Raw genomic sequence first — 22392 nt, forward strand, 5'->3', positions numbered from 1 at the left:
CTTTGATGGGGATCCATATCTACATACTTCAACCACGACTTGCCTTCATCGTCTTCCGTCTTCAGAACCGCACAACTTACAGTACTTGCCTGACCCTCAAGCTAGGGGGCAAACAATCTCTTACTCATCAAAGCCGCGCAGTGATCATGTAAAACAAAACTTTTAAATTTCAATATCGACCCCTTCCTTTTACTACAACCGTCGTACCTATCTACTTGCCAAACACATCCTCACCCACATCGACCTTGCCCACGCTCCAGATCTCCTTCTCGTCCTCGACCTCGTCGTTAGACAGGCCCAAGCCTCCTTGGCCACCCTCAGCCTCTCTGCGTTCACGTGCTTGAGCACCCAGCCGCATTGTGACGCGCTTGAAGTAATCCTGCATGCTCCTCTTGGTGTTGGACGGCAGGTTGGCGCTTTCAACGTACTTATCAAAGACCCGTGTCTCATCATCCACCACGTTGAATAGAGCCACAAACGCAGCTTCCGCAGCCAGCTTGACCGGAATAACAGGGTCTCTGACACTAGCAAAGATGGGTCCCGCAAGCGCAGCAACATGCGGCCTGACCATATCCATGTCGACGCGGCTCATCGTGCGGACAATTACCAGAGCAAGTCGGCGCGAGTCGACAGGGCCACCCGGCTGAATTGTGTTGGCGAGCGCCTCGAAAATCTTCTTGTTTGAGTCAAAAGACTTGGTCGAATCTGAGAGGAGATATTTGCCTGTCGCGAGGATGATATTGTCGGCAATGTAAGGCTGTGACATGCGTTAGTTGTGCATTACTTGGAGGTCATTGCCATAATCTACTTACGTTCTTGTGAGACATGCCCTGACCGAGGAGGTCGGGCAAGTCGTCCGCGAGAGGACTTTCAAGGAGACTCTTCGGGGACTCCACAAGCACTGCATTCAGCGCAAGTGCTGAAGAATGGCTCCAGTGGCTATTCATCACTCTGTTCTTGAGCAATCCATTAGCAGCCTCCTCGGGAACGTTCTTAATCAGGGCTCCGAGTAGCTTGGCGTTCGTGATTGTCATAGCATCGTCCCTCCCGTCGGTATCCATGTCAATGAGACCCAAAACGGCGGTTCGCGATGTCTCGCCCATGTTGGCGCCAGCTTTGCTAATGACTTCGTAGAGCGCGCTGAGCATAGCCGTCTTGACACCGGGGTCCGATGTTTTGGAGCCAGTAACGAGCTCGGCAATCAGCGGGTCGATACGCGGCGTGTACTTGATAAGGGTACCCAGCGCCTTGGCCGCGCGGGCTCTGAGGACTTCGCTCGATGTGTCTGCAAGAGACTTGGCAAATGTGCGTTGGAGCTGAGGCAAGAATGGCTTCAGTGCCGCAGGCATCTTTTCCAAGAGGTTGTTGAGAGTCAACAAAATGGCAGACTTGACGTCGGTGGACCTTTCGGAAACAACACGAATGAGTGGACCAGTGATCTGTGTGACAAACGGCTTCAACGAAGCCTCGCTTGTCCGGTCGACGATATCGGAGATGGCCAGAGCTGCCTGTGTTCTCTGTTCCGGCGTGCCGTTCATAAGACCCTGCAGGAAGATAGGCAGGATGGCGTTGATACCCTTGGGAAGCTCGAAACCAGGCAAGTTCGCGCCAGCCACACCGACCTGCTGAAGAGTTTGTCTGGTGGAAATAACCAGGCCCTCCATCTCCTCCTTCTTGAGCTTTTTGGTGAACTCGCTGAGTGCAGCCCAGGCCCCCTTGATGACAGTCGTGTCTCTGTCGTCGAAGGAGATGAGAAGCGACCGCACGATATCTTGATTGTAGCGCGAGTAATCCACTTCGCCAGCGGCAAAGAACTTGCCCAAGTGACGGGTCGTCGCTGCACGTCTTCGGTGATCGTCGTGCTTTGTGAGCTGAAGTAGTACATTCATAACTGTGTTAAGCCCGTCGTACTCGTCGATGGACAGGATGACAGTATCGAAAGATGTCTCGAGATCCTCTCGCAAAGCCTCGTCTTCGCAGGTGATGATGTTCTCCATCAGCGAGTTGATAATGTTGGGCAAACGGCGGTTCATAGCAGCACCGGCCACTCTTGACAAGGATGCAAGAGCCTTGGCATTGAAAGCAGAGATGGGAGGGGTAATAAGCGTGGGGATAAGGTTGGGAAGAATGATGTTTGAGCGAGTTGTCTCAGTGAGGAGGGTAAGCAAGGCTGACAAGGCGTTATCGGCGTTTTCGTCAGAGCGAAGGAGGTTGAGCAGGTATGGCAGTACCTGATCCACAGCTCTCTTGCCCAGGATCTGCTGGAGAGAGTCGAAGGCTTCTGCGGCAGCCTCTCTAACGTCATCATCTGAGTCGGTGAGGGCTGTTCTGACGACAGAGATGAGCGTCTTCTCGTGGTCCTCCAGGGCATCCTCTGAAGCCGAGGCAATAAGTTCCTTGAGGGCAAGGCAAATACCCTGCTTCGCGTCTGTGTCGGTGGAGGTTTGCAATCCCTCCTCGAGAGTAGGGAGTAGGGTGGAGAGGACACCATCTCCAGCTTTGCGAATCAACTCGCCAAGAGCATTGCTAGCAATGACCTTGTGTTCCATGTTGGAGCTTCCCAAACGCTTGATGATGAGTTGAGTAAGCGTCGGCACCAACTCCTTGAGAATGCGAGGGCTTGAAACCAGGGCTTTCCACACAGCAACGGCAGCAGAGCGGACGGCGTTGGCGGTATCGCAGCGGCAGACGTAGAGAGCAGAGAGAATCTTGTTTCTCTTTTCTTCGCCAAGGACCTCGCGGAGTGACGCTCCTGCCTCTCTGGCGCTCTCCTCATCCTCCTCTTCGTCCTCGGCCTTGCCACTGATACCGGTAAGGTTAAAGAGAAGGTCGCCGACAAGCTCGACTGAACTGAGACGAATACGGTAGCTATCATCGGCCAAGCCACGTTCAAGCTCTGGGAGTAGCAGATCAACGGCGCGAACAGCAAAGTTCTTGACGAGAAGGCGACCTGCACGAAGAGCAGTTTCACGGATAGACTCCACATCATCAGCAAGGCCGGACAAAATGGGCGGGATGATTCTGCCCAAGTAGTTTGCAAAGCTGTTGCCAAAGCACACAGGAAGGAAGATGAAGAGAGACATGAAGCCTTCGCGAACAGCCGGCTTGGTCGACTCGACGTTTTGCAGAATGGTCGGGAGAGTCTCTTCGAGTCTGGTGGTACCCAAACCAGCGAGAACCTCGCTGAGAGCTTGAGCGGAACCGAGACGGTCGCCAGCTCCGTTGTCTGCCTTGAGGGTTTGCATGAGGCCAGGGATGAGATCCGGCAGGGCATCCTCTCCCAGCTTCTCCACGAGTGAACCCAAAGCTCTGGATGCCGTGGCACGAGTTGTGGGGACCGGATCGACGATAGCAAGCTTGAGTCCTGCAACAAGGATTGGCAAGTGCGAAACCAAGTCTTTTCGCTCGGTGAGATGTGCAAGACTGCCAATGACCTGTGCTGCCTTGCGTTTGGTGTTTGAGCGGTCACCCAAACCACGCTGCAAGATTCTTGTAACCAGCGCCAGTGACGGCGCATCCAAATAGTGCACGAATTGGACCTTGATCAAAGAATCCAAGGCTTCGTCCGTGTATCTAGTGGGGTCGCTGAGCGCCTTGAGAAGGATGTCGACAAGACCCTTGATCTCAGGGTTACTGATAACCTCGCCGAATCTCTTCAAGCTCTTGTTGGCACCCGAGCGGACCTCCTTGTGACTGTCGTTTAGAACACCAGTGAGAGGGGGGATGATGTCCGGCAAACTCTGCGCCAGCTGATTGGGGTCAAGATAAGCCATGGCTCCCAGCAAGTCACAGGCTCCCTTTTTACTGCGCCATTGGTCATCGTCCAAACCGTTGAGCAGGGTAGGAAGAATCTTCTTGACACCGTATGAGCTCAGCTTGCCGAAACAGGCCTTTGCCGCTGCGAGGCAGGAGTCTCGGACGTTGGAGTTGCTGTCGCCAAAGCCAGTAAGGAGCTGAGGGACGATTTGGATGACGTAGGGTTCGAAGAGACGGCCCAGGATGGTGGAAAGAAGCTCGTATGCTAGCAGGGCCGCTTCTCTCTGGTTCGCCTCCTTTTTGTTTTCCATGGCACCCCTCAGTGTCATCATAATGCGCTGGTCTTTGAGTGATGAAATGCCACGGCCTTGAACAAGACCGGCAAGACCATAAGCAGCACCTCGCTGCTCAGCATACTTTTTAGAAGTCAACAGAGTCTCAAGGACCTGAGAGAAATACTTGGATGACTTGTCTCCGTAAGCCCGTACCAAAGGTGGCAGACAATCAGCGATGGCGTACTGCACGGTCTCGGAAGGTGTGCTCAAGGTCGCCAGCAGTCTATCGATGACCACAGGGAGTTTTGAATCGCCCGGGTTCAAGTGACGCGCAAGCGCACCGTACATGATGATGACAGCCTCGTTGACACGGTCCGACGCTTCGGTGTTCTTATCCGGACCTTCGAGCGTACGCTCGAATACCTTCATCAACTTGTCGACCATTCCCTTGCCATGTAGATCAATGGCGTGGATGGCTGCATCTAGCATCTCGCTACGGACGTTGGCGTTCTGGTCGCCCAAAGGCCCGCTCTCAATCAGGAATTCAAAGAAAGGATCAAGCTGCTGCTTAGCCATGTGCGGAGCGAGCTCCTTGAAAGCAGATCCAATGCCGTGCCGCGATTCCCAAGGATCTGCCAGATTGGTCTTCTTAGGCATGCCATACTCATCCAACTGAGGGACACGCGGCTTGGCGAGCTCGGTGTAGGAGGACTTCAGAGACTCCAAGGTAGGCTCCAGCGTTGACTTGTGTGCCTTGCAGGCTTCGGCCAAGGCACGGGCTGCGGCTCTACGGAGCTGACCGTCAACACTGTCCAAGTAGCCGAGCATCTTAGCTGGAACCTCTTCAGACAGTGCGAAGCCGCTTTCCTCCCAGATTTCATGACCAAGCTCCACGTTCTCTTCGATGTCGTCGTGGCACGCGATCCAAATCTCGTTGGAGAAGTTGGATTCGCTCATATCAACTTCGGAGCTAATGGCCTGCAACACAGCTGTCCTCACGCTGACTTGAGGAACGATGGATCCCTTGGCTAGGGCGGCGATTTCCTCGGGGTTCATGTTGGGGGCAACACATCGACACATGTCAGCAAAACAATCCTTGATGATCTTGTAATGCTGAGTGTACTGCTGCATAGCCATTATCAGCGAGGAAATAACCTCCAGCCGAGGCGTTGCCGGGTCTTCGCAGATATTCGTATGGAAGGAGAGGAACTCGATGGCGAGGACAAGTTGAGCATCTCGATCGTCAGGAGATGTACCGAAGCCTCCGCTTGCAAGGACAGTAAATACTAGGGGAAGGGCGTAGATCAGAGACACCGTATCGAAAGGACGTTGCTCGCCAGCGAATCGCAGTCGATAGAGCACTCGAGTTACCAGTACGTCGACAGGCTCTTCCTTGTAATGCTCAGGAAGGGCACTAACCTCACGAGCACGCAAGGTGGCCACTCCAACAAATGGTCTCATAGGACCAAGACGGCTCGTCGTACGATCTGAGCATGCCAGGTAAGCCAGAGGCGCAGCATCGCCTGTGAGAAGACCAGCACCAGCATCAATGACGTCCAGGAGAGCCTTGACGGCAGGTCCCATCCAGAGAGCGGACTCGGTCGGGGGTCCAGTTGCAAGACTCTGAATAATTCCAATGCCACGCAGGAGTCTTCCCTCGATACGACGAACAGTATCACGGATTTCAGCCTCTTTCTTGAGCTGGGCATTGACCTTTGCTGTCTCCTCTGCAGTGAGCTTCTTTTGTTGTCCCTTTTTCTGGGCCAATTGCGATCTCAACTCGGCCTCCCACTTCAGAATGTCGTAGTCCTTATTGTTCTTGTCAGGCACAGTTGTCTGTGCCTTCTTTGCGAGAACATCCACGAAAGCAGTTCCCTCGGGGGTTCGGAAGATGGCAGCTTCGACCGGGCCAATGGTGCGCAGCTCCTCGGGTTCCAGATCTCGGCGTATGATCTCGACAATCTTGCTGGTCATGGTATCAGGAGATACAAAAGCCAGCTCCGCCGCGGCGTTGCAAGCCGCCTGCTTCACTGCACCTGACTTCTGGTCGATGGAAGTCCTCTCCGAAATCTCCTGTAGCAAGTCACTCTCAATGTGGCGCGCCAATTCTCCGGGGTCCCTTTCAACGCGCAAACAGAGTTCAATCCAGCTTGTGCGTGGTACAAGCTCTTGCCGAGCGAGCACGAGCAGTGAGCAGAGTTGTTGATCCACAGCCTCTTGCACAGCGCTCTGTGAGTCCTCAGGCAAGCTCTTGGAGTTGACACATATGGCACGAAGAACAAGGTGAAGGTTCGCCTTGTCGGTCTTGGACAGAACAGCCGCGCTATCCTTGTCGCCGCTTTCCAGAGTTTCGAGCCAGTGCCAGATGCCGCTCACGATGGCCTGCGAAACAAGGGTAGGTCTGGCAACATAAACCTTTGTCAGACTATCTGACGCGATTTGTCGTGTTTTTGGGGTGGCTACTGAAGCCACAATGGCATAGGTGAAGGCCTCGGCCCAGGCCACGGCGACGGGCTTCGGTGTCTTCTCAGACAGGTGCTCCGCAGCGGCCGACAAAGCTCGAGAGAACCAAGTGAGCTCGTCTTCGGCTGTGATCTTACCGTAGACACGGGGATTAAGCAAGAAAGAAGGCTTTGGTTCAAGGGCGAGACACTGTCCAGTAACAGAGACTTTGGCAAGTGCTGCCTTGAGCGCTGATGACACATTGGATTGTTGCGACCACGACGTAAGGGTGGTAGCAATGAAGGCACCAACCGTGAGGTTATTTTGAGCTGCAACCAGGGGATTGGCGACAACCTCGTTGTAAGTATCGAGAAGCTTGGGCACAGTAGCTTCGGCAAACTTGACCGCGTTGGCGGAGAGATCGCCAGAGGCCGAGGACAGGTTGAAAATCTCCCCAACACGTAGAAGCCAGATGCGCCGTGTCGGAAACTTTTTGTCAGAAATACCCTTCAGGCATGCGTCAACGACCGACTTAGCCACTTCAACGTCATTTTGGAGTAAGTAACCGGCCGATCTTGCGAGGGCCGATGTCTCAACAGTGAGGGCGGCTTCATTTCCTTCCTTGGCTGAGACGGCCGCCAGAGCCGTTGCAATCTTGTCGGCGGTAGTCTTGGATAGTGGGATTGCCTCTAGCATTTCGCAGTGAAGGATTCTATGGTCTGCCGATGCCAGCTTTCCACCCTTGACTGGCCCTACGATCTCCTCTGAGATCTTTTCGAGGGCCTTTTCCTCGTGGCTCCGGGCAGCGAGGGCGTTGAAAGCCTTGACAGCACCAGTGCGAGTGACAACGTTGCTAGACTTAATGTTCGAAAGAATAGGTTTCAGCAAGTTGCCCACCAGGACCTGGGAAAGGTCGTAGTCCTTGGGAAGGCAGCGAATCAAGGGGATGAGAACATCGCTCAAGACGATCTCAGGGGTCCTGAGCAGACCCTTCTCAAGGGGCGGGATAATCTCCTTGGTGAGTTCTTCCAGGGTGACAAAATCGAGGAAGAAGTCCTGGAGACCGGACGCTACGTGAGCCGGTAGTGCCGTCCGTGAGCCAATTATTTCTCTGACGTAGAAGGTGAAGTACTGGGATTTCTGGGCCTCGAAGGCTGGCTTGACAGTAGCGATCCTCGAACTGACGCCGGCAATTATGCCGAGAAGAGGGGCTTTCGATGCGGAAGGCTGCGCGGCCTTGGCCGTCAGGAGTTGTACAGCATCCTTGAGAGCTTTCTCGGGGGTTTGGTGCTTCGAGAAGAGCTTGCGCAAGCCTCGCCGAGTCACAATGATGGCAGAATGGGCCATCCCACTCTTGGCGGCGGGTTGGAGACACTTGTCCAGAGCATCAGCAACACTCAGGAGAATCTGAGAAGCAAGCTTGTCCCAATCGGAGGTCTTTGCGAGGTGCTGCATGAGCAGACTGCACCATTCGACTAAAACAAAAGCATTGCTCGCGGCGATGCCAGGTTTCTGGGACTCTGCGCGCAAGGCCGCGACGAAGGCAGCGAGGACGTCAGGCTCAAGGCCCTTTTCCAAGATGGTGGAAAGGGATTTCTGAACGGCAAGTCGTGAGGGTCGGTCGGTGTAAAAAGCATGAGTCCAGAAGAGTAGCTGAACAAGCTTGCGGGTAGATGCCGCGTCGATGTCTATAGCAACAAGATAGATTCAGCATGCGGTCTTGGAGAGATGAGATGCGCAGCGGCCGTTACAGCAACGTCACGGAGGGCAATCGCAAACAAGAATTCGTACCGGCGCTAGATATTCTTTCCTCCAGAATGCGCAGATGAGCTATCCTTGTCGAGGTCGAGGAGGAAGTCAAGGCGGATCTCGTGGCAGCGAAATCGACAGAGCCAGAGCTAGAGCCATTGGCGACGACTTCAGTCATTTTGGCGGGATTAAGGGCGGACAGAAGGCAGCATTGGGGGCAAGTCGGCCAGCTGAACGGTCGACAAGCAGGAGAAGGGTCGTCGTCGGATTTCGTATGCGGATCGAGGTAAGGACGACGTCGATTTGAGTAGAAGGGGGGTGATGAAGTGAACTGAGAGAGGCAGAAACAAACAGCAAGTTCGCCGTTGGCACAAATTGTCAAGCAGCGGAGAGAGTGGTAAGGTAGGTACCTCGAAGTAGACGTTGATGCAGTTGGGGACGGCGCAGGCGGGTAGGGTCAGGTCAGGTCACTTTACAGGTACTTTAGCACCGAACCGGGATTATTTGCGGTGGTGCCGTCCACCTCAGTTCAGTGGGAATTCTTTTTCTGCCGTACGCACCTCAGCTCGATGGGCTGGAGGAGGAGCAACTCTAGGTACCACGGGCAAGTGCCTAGGTACCTTATCGAGGTACCGAGAGGCCAGGTACTTTGGTACCTAGGGTTGTGTGGCCCGGCGCCGAGACCGAATGGGGTGGAGGGGTTGATGGTCCATATACGGCAGGCGGTGACATCCAGGTCAGTTATCCCACCTCAAGTACCTGCCCTCAAGTGACCTGAGGTTCCAGATCGTGGCGGGGCAGAGGTGCTTTACCGACGGGTACGATCACTCATGATGGCTCATCCAGACTCACCAGCCACCAAGCATTCGTTTACTTGCATTACCTGAGCTCGCCTTAATTTAGGGTAAGGTAAGATTTGCTTGGTGATACAGCATTATCTTGATAGGCTCAGCGCGGACCGAACAGAAGTTTCTCTTTCCCGAAGTACCATATAATTACTACTCGTCTCTTTTCTCCGTACAGACAACAGATTTCTTGAATCTCTGCCACCACGGGTACGGTTCATTCTCCTGGAGCTCTCTAAGAACCTTGACTGATGACGCAGCGGCAGCTTCCATGCAAGTCGAAGCCCTAGCTCTAGGCAATGCCTAATTATCTGCTAGGGAGGCACGGATGTAGGGGGATTGTTACTGGTCTGACTCAAAGGAGGGAAAAAATTCTTGAATTTCCCCGTCTTTCACAAACTCCAGCCACAATGGAAAAGAGAGGAAAGTTCCTTATTTTCCATAGAAAACTGCCCAGCCTTATCCGTATCCTTGAGGTACTCTTACTGCCTTACCTTCTGCTTGATCCCCCACCATTTAGCACCTGATGGGACCTGATCATCTTCCAGACTCTCATCGGTGGCTGTCCTTTAGTTCGGCCTCACCTTGGACGCATAGTTATCCCCTCCACACGACCCGGCATGTCTAGATCGTAAGCCACGTGAAGTGCAACATACGGGATAGTTGTTGAAGAGGAGCCTCAGTTCTCTGAGCCACCGGAGACACCTGCCTGCCTGCCTACTTACCAGAGAGTATCCGTACGGATACACAAACACCACCCACCTTCTGCTATTTCGTGGATCCGGCCAGGCATGGTTTCGTAGCCCACGTTTCTATCCACCTCACATCCACCCTGGGTTGGCCTTACCAATTCCCAACGCCGCCGACGGCCTGTCACTCCGTCCTGAATTTGGTGCCCAGCGTGCCAGCCAGACACCCGACACCCGACTTTGCGGCGAATGGAAGAGAGACAGAGACACACACACACACACACACACACACACTTTCTGGGCTCACTCACTCACAAACCTACACTCATTCACTGAGGTGTTTTGCGCTTTGCACTACCTCGCCTTCGCCCCGTCTCTCGCAAAGCAATTCTACCAGGGCCATTTATCAACCCTGACAATGCTAGGAGCCCAGCCACACCGTTGACATCACTCTACCTTGCCTGCCTGCTCCGACACGCTCAAATCGCCTCACACACCGAGCTACTAGGTAATTAATATCACCTACATCCTGCAGTGTGCTTGAGATGCACTCACTTGCCTCACACTATATCATATCTTCTCGCTCACTCATGATAGGAACCCAGGAATCAACGCCTCCTCCGGCTGCTTCACCAGTCATTGTCTTCCTACCGCCCCCTTCCGGTCCTTGGACCCTTCATTTTCCGCCCCCGTCTCCGCCTTCGCCTCTCGGATCGGCTTCCTCTCCAGTCCTTCCCGTTTCTTCGACCGATTTTCCAACCTGAATCCATTACCCAAACCGTTTGCTTCTCACTGAGCAGCCCTCATACCCAGATTCTTGGTAGCCACCAATTTTGCTTTCGACAGTTTGCAGACTCACAAAAACTCAGACTGATTGCCAGTCGCAACTAAGACTTTCCCCTCCAGCTTCATCCTGCCGACCTGACCATGGCCGGGGCCAAGAAGAAGAAGAAGCCCGCCGCAAACCCGGCCAGAGGCTTCGCCACCACCTCCGTTGCGTCATCCAAGCCTCGGACCGAACCCGCTGAAGGAGCCGATGCCGCCGCTGCGGCCCGGGCTGTCACTGCCGCTCCCAACGCCGCTGCCAATTCGGATGCCCCGTCGTCTGATCCTCAGTCTTCCTCCAATGGTGCTGGTGACAAAGCTGCCAAGGCGGAACTGAGCCCCGAGGAGTTTGAGAAGCAACTTGATGAGTCCGAATTGCAGCTCATGGTGGAAAAGTATGCTCAGAAGACTAAGCGGGATGCCCAGCGCCAGCGCACTAGGCTTGAGACCGATCGCCGCCTGCTCAGAGGCCAAGCCGACACAGTCAATTCGAGGAAGTGGTTGCCTCAAGAGTTGATGGACCAGGTTCTTGATCTCATCCAAGCCGAGAGTCGCTTTGCATCGTCAAGTGTTTCTACAGAATCCTCTGCGAACGGGAAGTTGCTGCCGGAAGAAGACATGACCATCAAGCTATGGACACTTCAACAGACTCTCGCTAGTGTTGGCTTCCCCGAGGAACGAGTCCAGGCTGTGATGCGGCACATTCTCGACATTGCGCCAAATATTCCATCTTTCACCAAGGACAGCCTTTGGGGTCTCGAAGAAGCCCTCGACTGGCTGGCGAGAGAGTGTCCAAGTGATGAGTTACCTGATTACGAGGGTCGAGGAAACAAAGCCATTAGACAGCTAGGTAAGCTAGATTCTGTGACATTCCAGGCCTTCGCTGCAGAAGCAAACTGACCAGACTCCTTAGATACACCGGCTGAGAGCCCCTTGCCTTCGGGGGCCACAACTCCTGTACCTGATGGGCGCCAGAAGCCTAAAAATGGCAACAAGAAGAAGGCCGTAGTGACTTGCGACATTGAGATTGAGCCAGACGAGCTGGTTCCTGTTTACCTCGAAACAAAGATCAAATTGTTCGAGCTTGAGAAAAGCCAGCAAGGAAAACGAAAGCAAAGCAGCCACACGTCTGAGGCAAGCGATGGAGCAGATCTGCAAGCCGAGCTCCGCGCAAAGATTGTCAGAATCGAGAAGGACGTCCTCTTCGACAAGTTTGCCGCGGAGCAAGAGTGGAAAACCAAGAAGGTGGTCTTGGAGAAGGAGTTTGCAGCCGCGAAAAAGCAACAGGCCCAAGAGGAGAAGGAGAAGGAGCCACCAAAGGCGATCGCCGAAGCAGCCGGGTTTTCTGATGGAGACATCAATGACGAGGCCGAACGTATCGCTGCTGAGATTCTGGCCCAGAATGACGACGATGATGACGGCGGTCTTGGCGATCTCTTTGCCAATTTGCCTGTCACCGAAGTGGACGCCACGGGCAAATCAAGCACTGTGCTCAACGGCACAGACGGCGTCAAGATTACGATTCGGGATTTTGGAAAATGGACCGGTGTCTCTCCTATGCGGGCTTTGGAAGAGGCCTGCAGAGCGAGGTATGGCCTTTTAGCCATCAATTCTTAATGCTTATGCTGACTTTGTTACAGGGACGCCTCGACGAGGATCAACTATCGCCTTATTTCAGAGGTTCCGTTTGCTAACCGTCACTCTGCCTCCATCACCTGGGCAAAGCCCCAAGAGGTTCCATCCGCATCTCAGGATGATACGGTTGACGTCGTCACTATTCCGTCAAGCTTCAACTTCAGCATGAAGTCCATCGCCACCCCCGACAAGAAACAGTCGGAAGCATACGTCGCGACATGGGCCCTGTTCCACATCTTTGGCACCTCGGCAAAGGAAGAGAAGGTCGGAATGAGGCTGCCTCATGTCTGGCGTGAGCTATGGGATGAGCTTGCAGAGGCCAGAAAAAGCCAGCTGGACTCCAAGGACCGAGAAGCAATCAGAGAGTTACGAGCTCTTGTGCGCCAGAGACAGGATCAGGAGCTGGAGGATGGTGTCATTCTCCCCAACGCTTTCAGGGGAAGGGCCGCTGCCCGCAATCAGAATGACAACAAGGACGAGGCCGCTCAAGAGGCTGCCAAGCGTCTCTCCAACGGCCCCGAGTACTATCAGAATATTTGGGCTCAGAAGATCAATACTCCCAGGTATCAGACTATGCTCCAGTCCCGCATGCAACTTCCCATGTGGAATTTCAAGCAGCAAGTCACGGATGCTGTGGACAGAGAGCAAGTCGTCATTATCTGCGGAGAAACTGGCTGTGGCAAGAGTACTCAGGTGCCGGCCTTTCTCTTGGAGCACCAATTGGCCCAGGGCAAGCCATGCAAGATCTTCTGCACTGAGCCGCGTCGAATTTCCGCCATCTCGTTGGCTCGCAGAGTCAGCGAAGAGCTCGGCGAGGGTCGTAATGATCTAGGAACGCCCAGGTCATTGGTGGGCTATTCTATCCGTCTCGAAGCCAACACCTCTCGCGAGACCCGGCTAGTTTTTGCGACCACGGGTATCGTCATGCGAATGCTGGAAGGCTCAAATGATCTTCGAGAAGTCACTCATCTAGTTCTGGATGAGGTTCACGAGAGATCCATCGACAGTGATTTCTTGCTCATCATCTTGAAGAAGCTAATGCTGAGACGCAAGGATCTGAAGGTGGTTCTCATGTCTGCCACGGTCGATGCCGAGCGATTCTCCAACTACCTCGGCGGAGCGCCGGTGCTGACGGTTCCCGGACGTACGTTCCCTGTTCAAGTCAAGTACCTGGAGGATGCCATCGAAACAACCGGCTACACTGTCGGCCAGAGCCCTCAGGAGAAGATGGTAGATCTCGACGACGATGTGGTTGAGGCGGAAGCCGATGGACCCAAGTCCACAGTCGGAGCTGACCTGTCGGCTTACTCCCCCAAGACCAGGAACAGTCTTGCCCAGATGGACGAGTACCGAATCGACTTTGACCTGATTGTACAGCTTATTGCCAAGGTCGCCTCCGCGCCCGAATACGTCCCCTACAGCAAGGCGATCCTCGTCTTCCTTCCCGGTATCGCGGAAATCCGAACCCTCAACGACCTGCTCTCCGGCGACCCTTCGTTCGGGCGCGACTGGCTCATCTACCCGCTGCACTCGACCATCGCGACCGAGGACCAGGAAGCCGCTTTCCTCGTGCCACCTCCCGGCGTGCGCAAGATCGTGCTAGCAACCAACATTGCCGAGACCGGCATCACGATCCCCGACGTGACCTGCGTCATCGACACGGGCAAGCATCGTGAGATGAGATTCGACGAGAGAAGACAGCTCTCCCGCCTCATCGACACCTTCATCTCCCGCGCCAACGCGAAACAGCGCCGCGGACGAGCTGGACGTGTTCAGGAGGGCCTCTGCTTCCACATGTTCACCAAGCACCGGCACGACGCGGTCATGAGCGACCAGCAGACTCCCGAGATGCTGCGTCTCTCGCTGCAGGACTTGGCGATCCGCGTCAAGATTTGCAAGATTGGTGGCATTGAGGAGACGCTGAGCGAAGCCTTGGATCCGCCTTCGGCCAAGAACATCCGCCGTGCCGTGGACGCCCTCATTGATGTCCGAGCATTGACGCCTGCCGAGGACCTGACGCCTTTGGGTAACCAACTCGCACGGCTGCCCTTAGATGTCTTCCTGGGTAAGCTCATCCTGATGGGTGCCATCTTCAAATGCTTGGACATGGCCATCACGGTAGCCGCCATCCTGTCCTCCAAGTCGCCATTCACGGCACCATTTGGCCAGCGAGCTCAAGCCGACCTTGTCCGCAAGGGCTTCCGCAGAGGCGACTCAGACCTTCTAACCGTCTACAATGCCTACCTCGCATGGAAGCGCGTATGCCAGTCGAACACTGCTTCCGGCGGCAAGGATTTCCAATTCTGTCGCAAGAACTTCCTCAGCCAGCAGACCCTGGCCAACATTGAAGACCTCAAGGGCCAGCTGCTAGTCTCAGTAGCAGACTCTGGCTTCCTCATGCTGACTGACGAGGAGAGAAGGGCGCTCAACAGAGTACGCTACGGGTCCAACTCGAGAGGAGGACGACGCAACCAGAGCTTCTTTGACATCCCCCAACGCGTGAGCATCAACAGCGAGAATGATGCCATCACCACAGCAGTCATCACATGGAGCTTCTATCCCAAGCTTCTGGTGCGTGAAAGCCCAGGAGCCCGGGGCCTGCGCAATATCAGCAACAACCAATCAATCAGCCTGCACCCGTCCTCTGTCAACAAGGGACACAATGAGCTCAAGTGGCTGTCCTACTACCACATCATGCAATCGAAAAGGCAAGTTTCCTTTATCAGCCCTTCCAAGTCCATTCACAACAAGCTAACATGCATTCACAGTGTTTATCACGCGCATGAAACAACAGTGGCTGACCCCTTTGCCATTGCTCTCCTATGCGGTGACGTCCGAGCCGACGTAAGCATCCATCTCCCTTATGTTGAAACCTATCACCAAGTTCCAGCAAGCTGACCATTTTTCCCTTTGCACAGATTTTTTCGGGTGTACTCGTCCTCGACGGCAACCGCTGCCGCTTCGCCCTGCCCGACTGGAAGACAATGCTCGTAATCAAGGTCCTCCGCACCAGGCTCCGCGAGCTCCTCACCCGCTCCTTCAAGCAGCCCGGCAAACTACCCTCGGCGCAGCACGAAAGGTGGTTGGCCATCTGGCAAAAGATTTTCTCGCAGGAGGCCAACAAGGACAGGGACTTGTCTGCGAGTGTCAGCAAAACATAGGATGTTTGCAGCATTCGCTTGTCCTAGGGACGAAGTGGAACGTCTAGACGGAGGATCTGCCTTTCCCGAGGGGTGGTGGTGGGGAGGCTAAAGCAGCTTTTATGCAACCGTCCTGTGAAGATGATCTTGCTTTTTGTAGGCACTGGGGAAAGTTGCTGCTTGCTGATGTCTTGTATACAGCAAGGCGGGACATTGTACGACGCCTACAGCCATGCTTCTTTTCATCTGAAGAGTCAAAGCAACCAAAGTTGGATGAGATGCCATGTTGATTGCTGGATACAGACCTTGCCGAAGCCGAGAGTGCCAACATCGCTAGCACTGTTTCACTGGAAGCTATTGGAGAAAGGCAGCAAGCACACTGGGGGGAGCTCCAGATATGCTTCGGGGACAATGTCAGACTACATGTAATTATCAAGAAAGCGACCGACTCTGACACTTGTGTCTTGCTAGACTCACTCAACAAAGCATCCTCTGCCTCAACCCAACCGCGCATCAGTGGTGGGATCAGAGCCACAAAGGATGCCTTGTGGAGCACACAGATCAAGTCAGACGCAAGTACGGAACCTAGACTAGCTGGGGGACAAGTCAGTCGAATAATTAGATGACAGAGCATTAGGCACTTGATATTAACCTCTTTAGTGTTGAGGCGTGATAAGATATGTATAAGTGTGTGTTTCTGTGTTTGCCAGGACTCCTACTCAAATGCAAGAGTCATAATACCATTTTCCCACAAACGCCGTAATTAATGACGGTCTTCTGCGACCTGACCACTGCCATTTTCCTCCGCACTTTCTGCTTCCTTGGGCGCATTAGTTGTAGTAGTTGTAGACATAAGCAGGGCCTTGAAGTCGGCATTGCTCTTCATCGGTTTCCGGGTCTCTGGTTCCGCACCAGCACCGTTGGCTTTGGATTCCGATGGTGAGTTTGCGGCAGGGCCGCCCTCTCTCACGCTCAAAGCCTTGGGCATAAAACCCAATCCTCCCCTCTTGGCACCGCCCAGGACTGGCCGCTTGACAGCCGTGGAAGGTGGGATGAAGGCAGGGCCAGTCCCAGTCTTTTTTGGTGCCGAGGCCTTCTCAGTCTGCTTCTTGCCGCCAGTACCGTACACGATCTTGTCTGTCCGGAACTCTCCTTTTGCCCGTTTCAACTCCTCAACGGACCCAGTTCGCAACTTGCGGCCATCCAAGACATAGCCATCAAGCTGGAGCATGGCACGGCCTGCACTTGGTTCGTCTTCAAACTCGATCTTGGCGCCACCGTGACTAGGCTGGAGAACGAAGCTCTTGAAGCCTCCCACCTTCTCAACAATTTCCTTTACCCGCGCATCGTTGACGGTGTCAGGGATATCTAAGAGTGCAATGGTCCGTGAGGCGATCTCGGCGCGACTTGGCCCGCCTTGAAGGCCAGCCGCATCACCGTTGCTGTCTCCCATCGTTGCGTCTCCGTCGTCGTCCCGACTCGGCGCCGGAGATGCGCCCTCTTTTGTAACAGCCGCTGACCTCTTGTAGATGCTGGGAGTCGACACTTGTACGGTCATGACGTTGCCGCGGAAGTTGACATTGTTCAACCCGGAAGCAGCCTTCTCAGCCTCCTCCTTAGTTCCCATTTCAACATAGGCTGCCCCATGGCCTTTGCCTGCCATATTTTTCGGGATGCTGACGCGCTTCACGGTTCCGTATTTCTCGAAAACCTTGTGGACATCATTTTCGCCGGCTGCTGGGTCGAGATTGGTGACGTGGAGTTCTCGGCCCTCCTCGATGGCGCCATCACGCTTCTTCGCACGGGACGGATCAGAGTACATGGCCGATAATTTGAACTTCCCATCGAGAAGAGTACCGTGCTTTGCAGATGCCTTAGCAGAAGCCGAACGGTCCCGGAAAGTCACGTAGCTGAAGCGTCGGCGAACGTTGCCCTTCAAGCTAGGCATCCTGATACTCAATATCTCGCCGCAACCTTTGAAGAGATTTGCGATGTAGGCTTTATCTGCTGTGGGTGGGTAGTTGGTGACGAAGAGGGTCAGGTCAGTTCCGGGTTGGACCTTGATCTGGGCCGATCCAAAGTACTTTCCGTCTCTGAGCAGAGCCGATTGAGCCTCCTCCGGGGTCCTGAATTCTACCATGACTGTCTGAGTGTTTTCTGGAGGGTCAACGGCAGGGTCCGTTACGTCGACAATGTGGCCGTACTCTTTAAAGTACTGGCGAATTTTGGTTTTGGTTGTTTCGGCAGGAAGGTTGCTAACGAGAACCGATGTGTTTTCTCGGTCCCTTTTCAAGCTCTGATTCTTCAAGGCCGTCTCGGCCTCCGTAGCCTCACTTCTGGGTCGCTTGCTAGTAGTCTCATCGGCCGTATCGGCCTCCGCTTCCCGCTTCCTCTTGGAGCTGGAAGACGAGTCATCATCCACGGCTTGAGCTGCGTATGCACTTTGCTGTTCTTGCTGAGCAGCATAGTACTCGGCGGCCTGGGCTGCCTCTCTCTCTCGCCGCCTGGCGACCTCCTTGCGGGATTCGTAGACCGTGTCAATAGCAATGCGGACCGTACTGGGGAGCTCATAGTCGTTGCAGTGCTGGACGTAAACGTCAATGATCCTCTCGGGCCAGTCTAAGCTCTTACGCTTGATGGCCCTCCCAAGAACAGCTGTAGCCACCGATGGCACCCTCAAGCCAATCGCTGCAGTGGACGGGGTAGGACTGCGATCTTTGCCATTGGCGGCAAACATCATCATTTCCCAAAGGTAGTAGTTCAGCCAGAAGTCGTAGCTATCAGCATATAGCTGCTTTTCGGCCAGCTTGTGCCACTCGCTTCTCGCTTCGTCGACGTTGCGTTTCTTCTCAGTCAAGTACTGAATGTATATGCGCTCCAGACGGAAATTAGGATCGCCTCCGTAGCTATCGCTGTAACGGTGTTTGGCCTCCTCAAGAGATTCAAGTGCCGCGCGCAAACCCATGTCAGCGACATCGACGTCCTCGTCGGTTGCATTCAAATCCATTGCCTTTCGCTTGAGGAACCCGCACCAGGCCGCGTACATGTCGATAAGCGCCGTCATGCCGTTCTTGTAAAGCTCAGAGTTGCTCGTCGCCTTGTGTTTAATCTGCTCAATCTCGTTGAAGGGGAGCTTGGCGTCTTCAGCAGTTAGGATGTAGCGCGACCAAATGGCCCCTGACCACGGGCAGTGATCTACAGCCCGACGTAGAACATCAACCATACCCTGGGGCGACTGTGCATATGTCCCGGAGGTAGATAGAAAGCGGACATATTCATTCCAGGTGGTATCGTCGAATGCAAAGGTACCGGTCAAGGCTCTGGCGTAAAGTCCCCGGCAGAGGTCACCCGTAGCCTCTGCCTGCTTGTTGCTTCTCTTGCTCTGCGCGCACTCCCACTCAAGATATTCTCTGAGGAGATTGCGGTAAACGTCATCCTTGCCGTCACGGGTTGCTTCGCGCAGCTTGAATTCGTAGTCGTCGCGATCCGCGGTCAACTTCTTGGCCTCTTGTGACTTTGGGTTTGCAGTAATCCCCTGCATCGTCTCCTCCCAAGCGGCCTTGTTATAGGTGGATAAAAACTCGGAAAAGTCTTGCGCGGTTCTGTCGCGGGTTACATGTGGAACCTGCAGTCGGTCGGTGTAGAGGAACGTGATGCGGCGGATTCCCTCGGCGGTGCGCGAGCGTGCGAGCAGCCCACTTTCGAGAGAAATCCATCGGTCCCAGAGTTCATGACTGTCGCTAATTCGAAATAGGATGGCTTCGTAGCCTTGCTGCCACAATGAGAGGGCGGCGTTGAGAGAAAAGAGCTCGCAGCCCATGCGGCGTTCCTCGTCGGGCCATCCTGCTTCGTAGGACTGACTGTCGACATAAAGGGACCAAAAGTAATCGCAGTATGCGCGCCAGACTTTGACGCTGTTGGGTTCGGCCTCGACGGCATGTTTGAACAGCTCGATGACGTGAACGCGCTTCTCTAGGTCGTTGGCGTGTCGACTGTTCTCAGCGACGTAATCCAGCCATTTGTCCTCCCCTACCGGCAGGGTCGCCATCTTGCAGAAATCGTGAGGTCGTCAACAGACGAATCATGGGAGGAGCAGTCGTCACAGTGTGTTTTTCAGTCGTTCGATTGCGCCAGGCTCATGCACCAAGAGTGTAGAATTGAGGATGATGCAATGCCGACGGCGGCGACGAGGGGAGGTGGGCGTAGTTTGTGAACGGGGACGTGGACGTGGACGACGAGTTTTGTTGAAGAAAAGTCAAGCTTGGACGGTCGGCGCGTGTACGAGCTTCGGGAGCTGCTAACTACAATGAGTGTTCGCAATCGAGGAATTGAAATCGCGGTAGCGGCAGCGATACAGACTGCGGCTTTGGTTCCTCGAAAAAGGAAATATACAGTGTTGGCCAGCAGCAACAACGAGAAGGGATTGAAAATTAAAACGTGGTCAACCGCAAAATCGAAACTTTGCGCCGGTACAAGACGGGGCAGGCACGTAGGCAAGCAATGTCTTTTCAGCCCGGTCACCTCGCTCTCTCCCCTTTTTTCCGCCTTTGCTCGGTACCTTCTGGGCTCTGAGCAAAACACTACGGGCACGTAACTGGGTAGGCGTTGTCGGCAGGTACTCCGTACACGGGTACCTCAGGTACCTGCCGGGAAAAAATGACAGGAACGAGAAGGAACGCTAGTGGGAGTTGCAACAGACAGTCACAAAATCTTTTTCTTTTGAGGAAAAGTTTGTTTATCCTCATTTCTTTAACTCTTCTTTGATTCAATTTACATACTTCTGTAGAAATACGACAGTTGCAGCCTTTCAAACGCGAGTTAGCTTAGTGTTGATATTCACTGGCTACTTTACTGTATTGCTGAACTGGCGTTGGGTGGTGGTGTGTACTTTACACCACCCGAGATGAGGCACTCCGGTGAGAGCCAAGCCCCGAGCTTGGCACCCATTGCTCAGCCGATTTGCTCTAGCTTATACATGTTTGAAGACATGAGACCGCAGAATGAAAGACATCGACTGCTGCGATATATCACTCATGGCTACATCTAGCCGTAGACACTGTGACTTTCGTGGGTGAAAGTACCTTAGACACCAATGACTCTTATGTAAGGAAATGCCTGAGGTCGAAGACACGGACCCATCACGGCCAATTGAGGCAAGGTAAAGTCATCTTACCTTTCAATGCGAAAGCGAGCGTCATCGTAACTTGCGGATAGTTCATCGAGGACTGGGTATCGAGAGACTCGGAATGAGAGAAGACCACCCCATAACCACACCAAAGCCATACAGAATGCCCGATTCCGATCTTCATATTCGCACACTCTCGCAGACTTGTCGATACATGTAGCTTGAATGAATACTTAGCTTACCTCACGCACACGTAATAGGTCACCGGCGCGTCCCTGACCAGCTGGATGGAGATGAGAAGTGGAATGCCGGGCGCATCTTGTGGGGAGGGAGAACCAAAGCCCGCCTATTCCCGGAGCAATACTACGCCGAAGCCCGGCTGTTATATTCTGATGAATGGACCCGGCCGGCCGGGCAACAGTCCTTATCGCCGTGCAAATAAGATGTTAAGTAAACTTTTGGTAAGAATTTTTCAAAGGGGCTGAACTTTATCTCGTTTGTCTTGCCCGGGTGTTTAGCCGTTTTTCAGATGGCCGAAGAGTAAGACATCAAGCCATTGGCGAGGCCGGTGGGCTTGGCATTGGTGAGGTCATGCCGACGTGCCGCGAGAATGATGCGACTCCCAAGAAGTCCTCGACCCGTTGTGTTCTCAACTCTTGTGGTTCTTTTCGTGCCTCGCCTTTGGACTCTGATTGCATTTCAACATGTAGCCAACGTCTTCTCTCCCTATGCACGCCTTGCCAGTCATATAGCCATCATGATCGTGGAATCCGCATCGTTGTTCTCAAGGCACTTTGAGCCCAGCTATTCATAGCATTTGCAATGATCTCCAGCGCTAGTCTCCCTACCTTGTGGAATGGACTCAATGGAGTAATCGGCTTACTCGAAAAGCCATACCAATGCTGCTTACGGAGTAAATGCCTAAGCCCTTAGCCCGCAATTTACGCGAGTCTATCCATAAGTCGCCTAAGGTAGAAGTCTAGACTCTGGGTGTCTGGTCACCCGGCTCCGATCAGTCTCGGCACCGGAATGGACTCCGAGCCCGGATCTGACTCTAGAAAGTTGATAGGTAGCCCACCTGTCAACGGCTTCTCAACTCTGAGGTCCAACCGTTACCGAAACCGAATCACGTGACACCCCACAACGCCGACAGATCTATCTGTTGAATGCTGTTCATTATGACCATCAGCCAAGTGCGTAAAGGAATAGTCCGCCGGCCAATACATAATCAACCCTCTTTCTTTTTTCATCACTGTTTTATTTTTATCACTATCTCACTAAGATGCTTCGAGGATATTGTACAAAAGCAGTATGTACCTTAAGAAACAGCGAATAAGACAGTCTTAGAAATAGAGTCAGAGGTCGCAGTAGAGGTGGTTATAAAGCTAGACCTAACGATAAACGTAAGAGGAAGGTCGTTCTGTCACCCACCTGTCAGTCTACAACGTCGGAGCCGTGGTCCGGGTCGGCGGAGTTGGTAGCGACGGAGACGGACATCCACGGCGCTGTCTCAACCCAGCCAAATTAGCTAAATCGCAATGAAGCCTTCACGAAGCTATCCAATTTGCCCAAGAAGCGGAAATGGTGCCCCAAGTGTTTCACCGCTGTGGACAATTGGATCAGTCCATGTTCATGCGCATCGAGTTGCTGAAGGTAGGCAAGTCAACATTAAGCTGAAGACACCCCAATGTCTTTCTGCCATCTCGACGGCCAGCAGTAGAACTAACGAAAGAGGTGCGTTTGGTGGGAACGAACAGGATTGGAAGAATGCTGTTGGTTGAATACGAGAACACCCTCAGCTCGGGTTCCCAAACTAATCGACCTGCCTTATATTGGCACCTCACAAAAGCGTTCGTAACTATATCTAGGACATTGATCTTCAAGTCAAGTTTACCTTGAGTGAGATTGGTA

General features: G+C 53.7%; 3 protein-coding genes across 3 annotated transcripts; 1 reads left to right on the forward strand and 2 right to left on the reverse strand.

Annotated features, from left to right (window-relative positions):
- Positions 1–211: 211 nt before the first annotated feature.
- Positions 212–8400, reverse strand: BDP81DRAFT_322741 (armadillo-type protein; the record flags this gene model as incomplete). Its single annotated transcript, XM_060584722.1, has 3 exons — positions 212–757; positions 813–8161; positions 8265–8400. 3 exons carry the CDS (start codon positions 8398–8400, stop codon positions 212–214), a joined length of 8031 nt encoding a protein of 2676 aa, XP_060443836.1.
- A 2202-nt stretch (positions 8401–10602) lies between these two features.
- On the forward strand, positions 10603–15427 carry BDP81DRAFT_47088 (helicase associated domain-containing protein). The gene is made up of 5 exons (XM_060594568.1): positions 10603–11431; positions 11495–12170; positions 12222–14924; positions 14985–15060; positions 15135–15427. The coding sequence occupies exons 1-5, from the start codon at positions 10684–10686 to the stop codon at positions 15375–15377; spliced, it is 4446 nt and encodes a 1481-aa protein (XP_060443837.1). The 5' UTR covers positions 10603–10683; the 3' UTR covers positions 15378–15427.
- A 692-nt stretch (positions 15428–16119) lies between these two features.
- BDP81DRAFT_395688 (RNA recognition domain-containing protein) lies at positions 16120–19404 on the reverse strand (the record flags this gene model as incomplete). The annotated part of the gene is made up of 1 exon (XM_060588091.1): positions 16120–19404. One exon carries the CDS (start codon positions 19402–19404, stop codon positions 16120–16122), a length of 3285 nt encoding a protein of 1094 aa, XP_060443838.1.
- Between the last annotated feature and the right edge of the window lie 2988 nt (positions 19405–22392).

This window comes from Colletotrichum phormii (assembly GCF_030913505.1).
Source record: "Colletotrichum phormii strain CBS 102054 chromosome Unknown BDP81scaffold_13, whole genome shotgun sequence".
Lineage (NCBI taxonomy): Eukaryota > Fungi > Ascomycota > Sordariomycetes > Glomerellales > Glomerellaceae > Colletotrichum > Colletotrichum phormii.

What these genes read in the sequence shown, in the direction of transcription:
- BDP81DRAFT_47088 (XM_060594568.1), top strand. Translation starts at nt 10,684, where the DNA reads ATGGCCGGGGCCAAGAAGAAGAAGAAGCCCGCCGCAAACCCGGCCAGA. An exon ending in CAAAGCCATTAGACAGCTAG is followed by an intron (nt 11,432 to 11,494) that starts GTAAGCTAGATT and finishes CAGACTCCTTAG; the next exon opens with ATACACCGGCTGAGAGCCCC. An exon ending in CACATCATGCAATCGAAAAG is followed by an intron (nt 14,925 to 14,984) that starts GCAAGTTTCCTT and finishes ATGCATTCACAG; the next exon opens with TGTTTATCACGCGCATGAAA.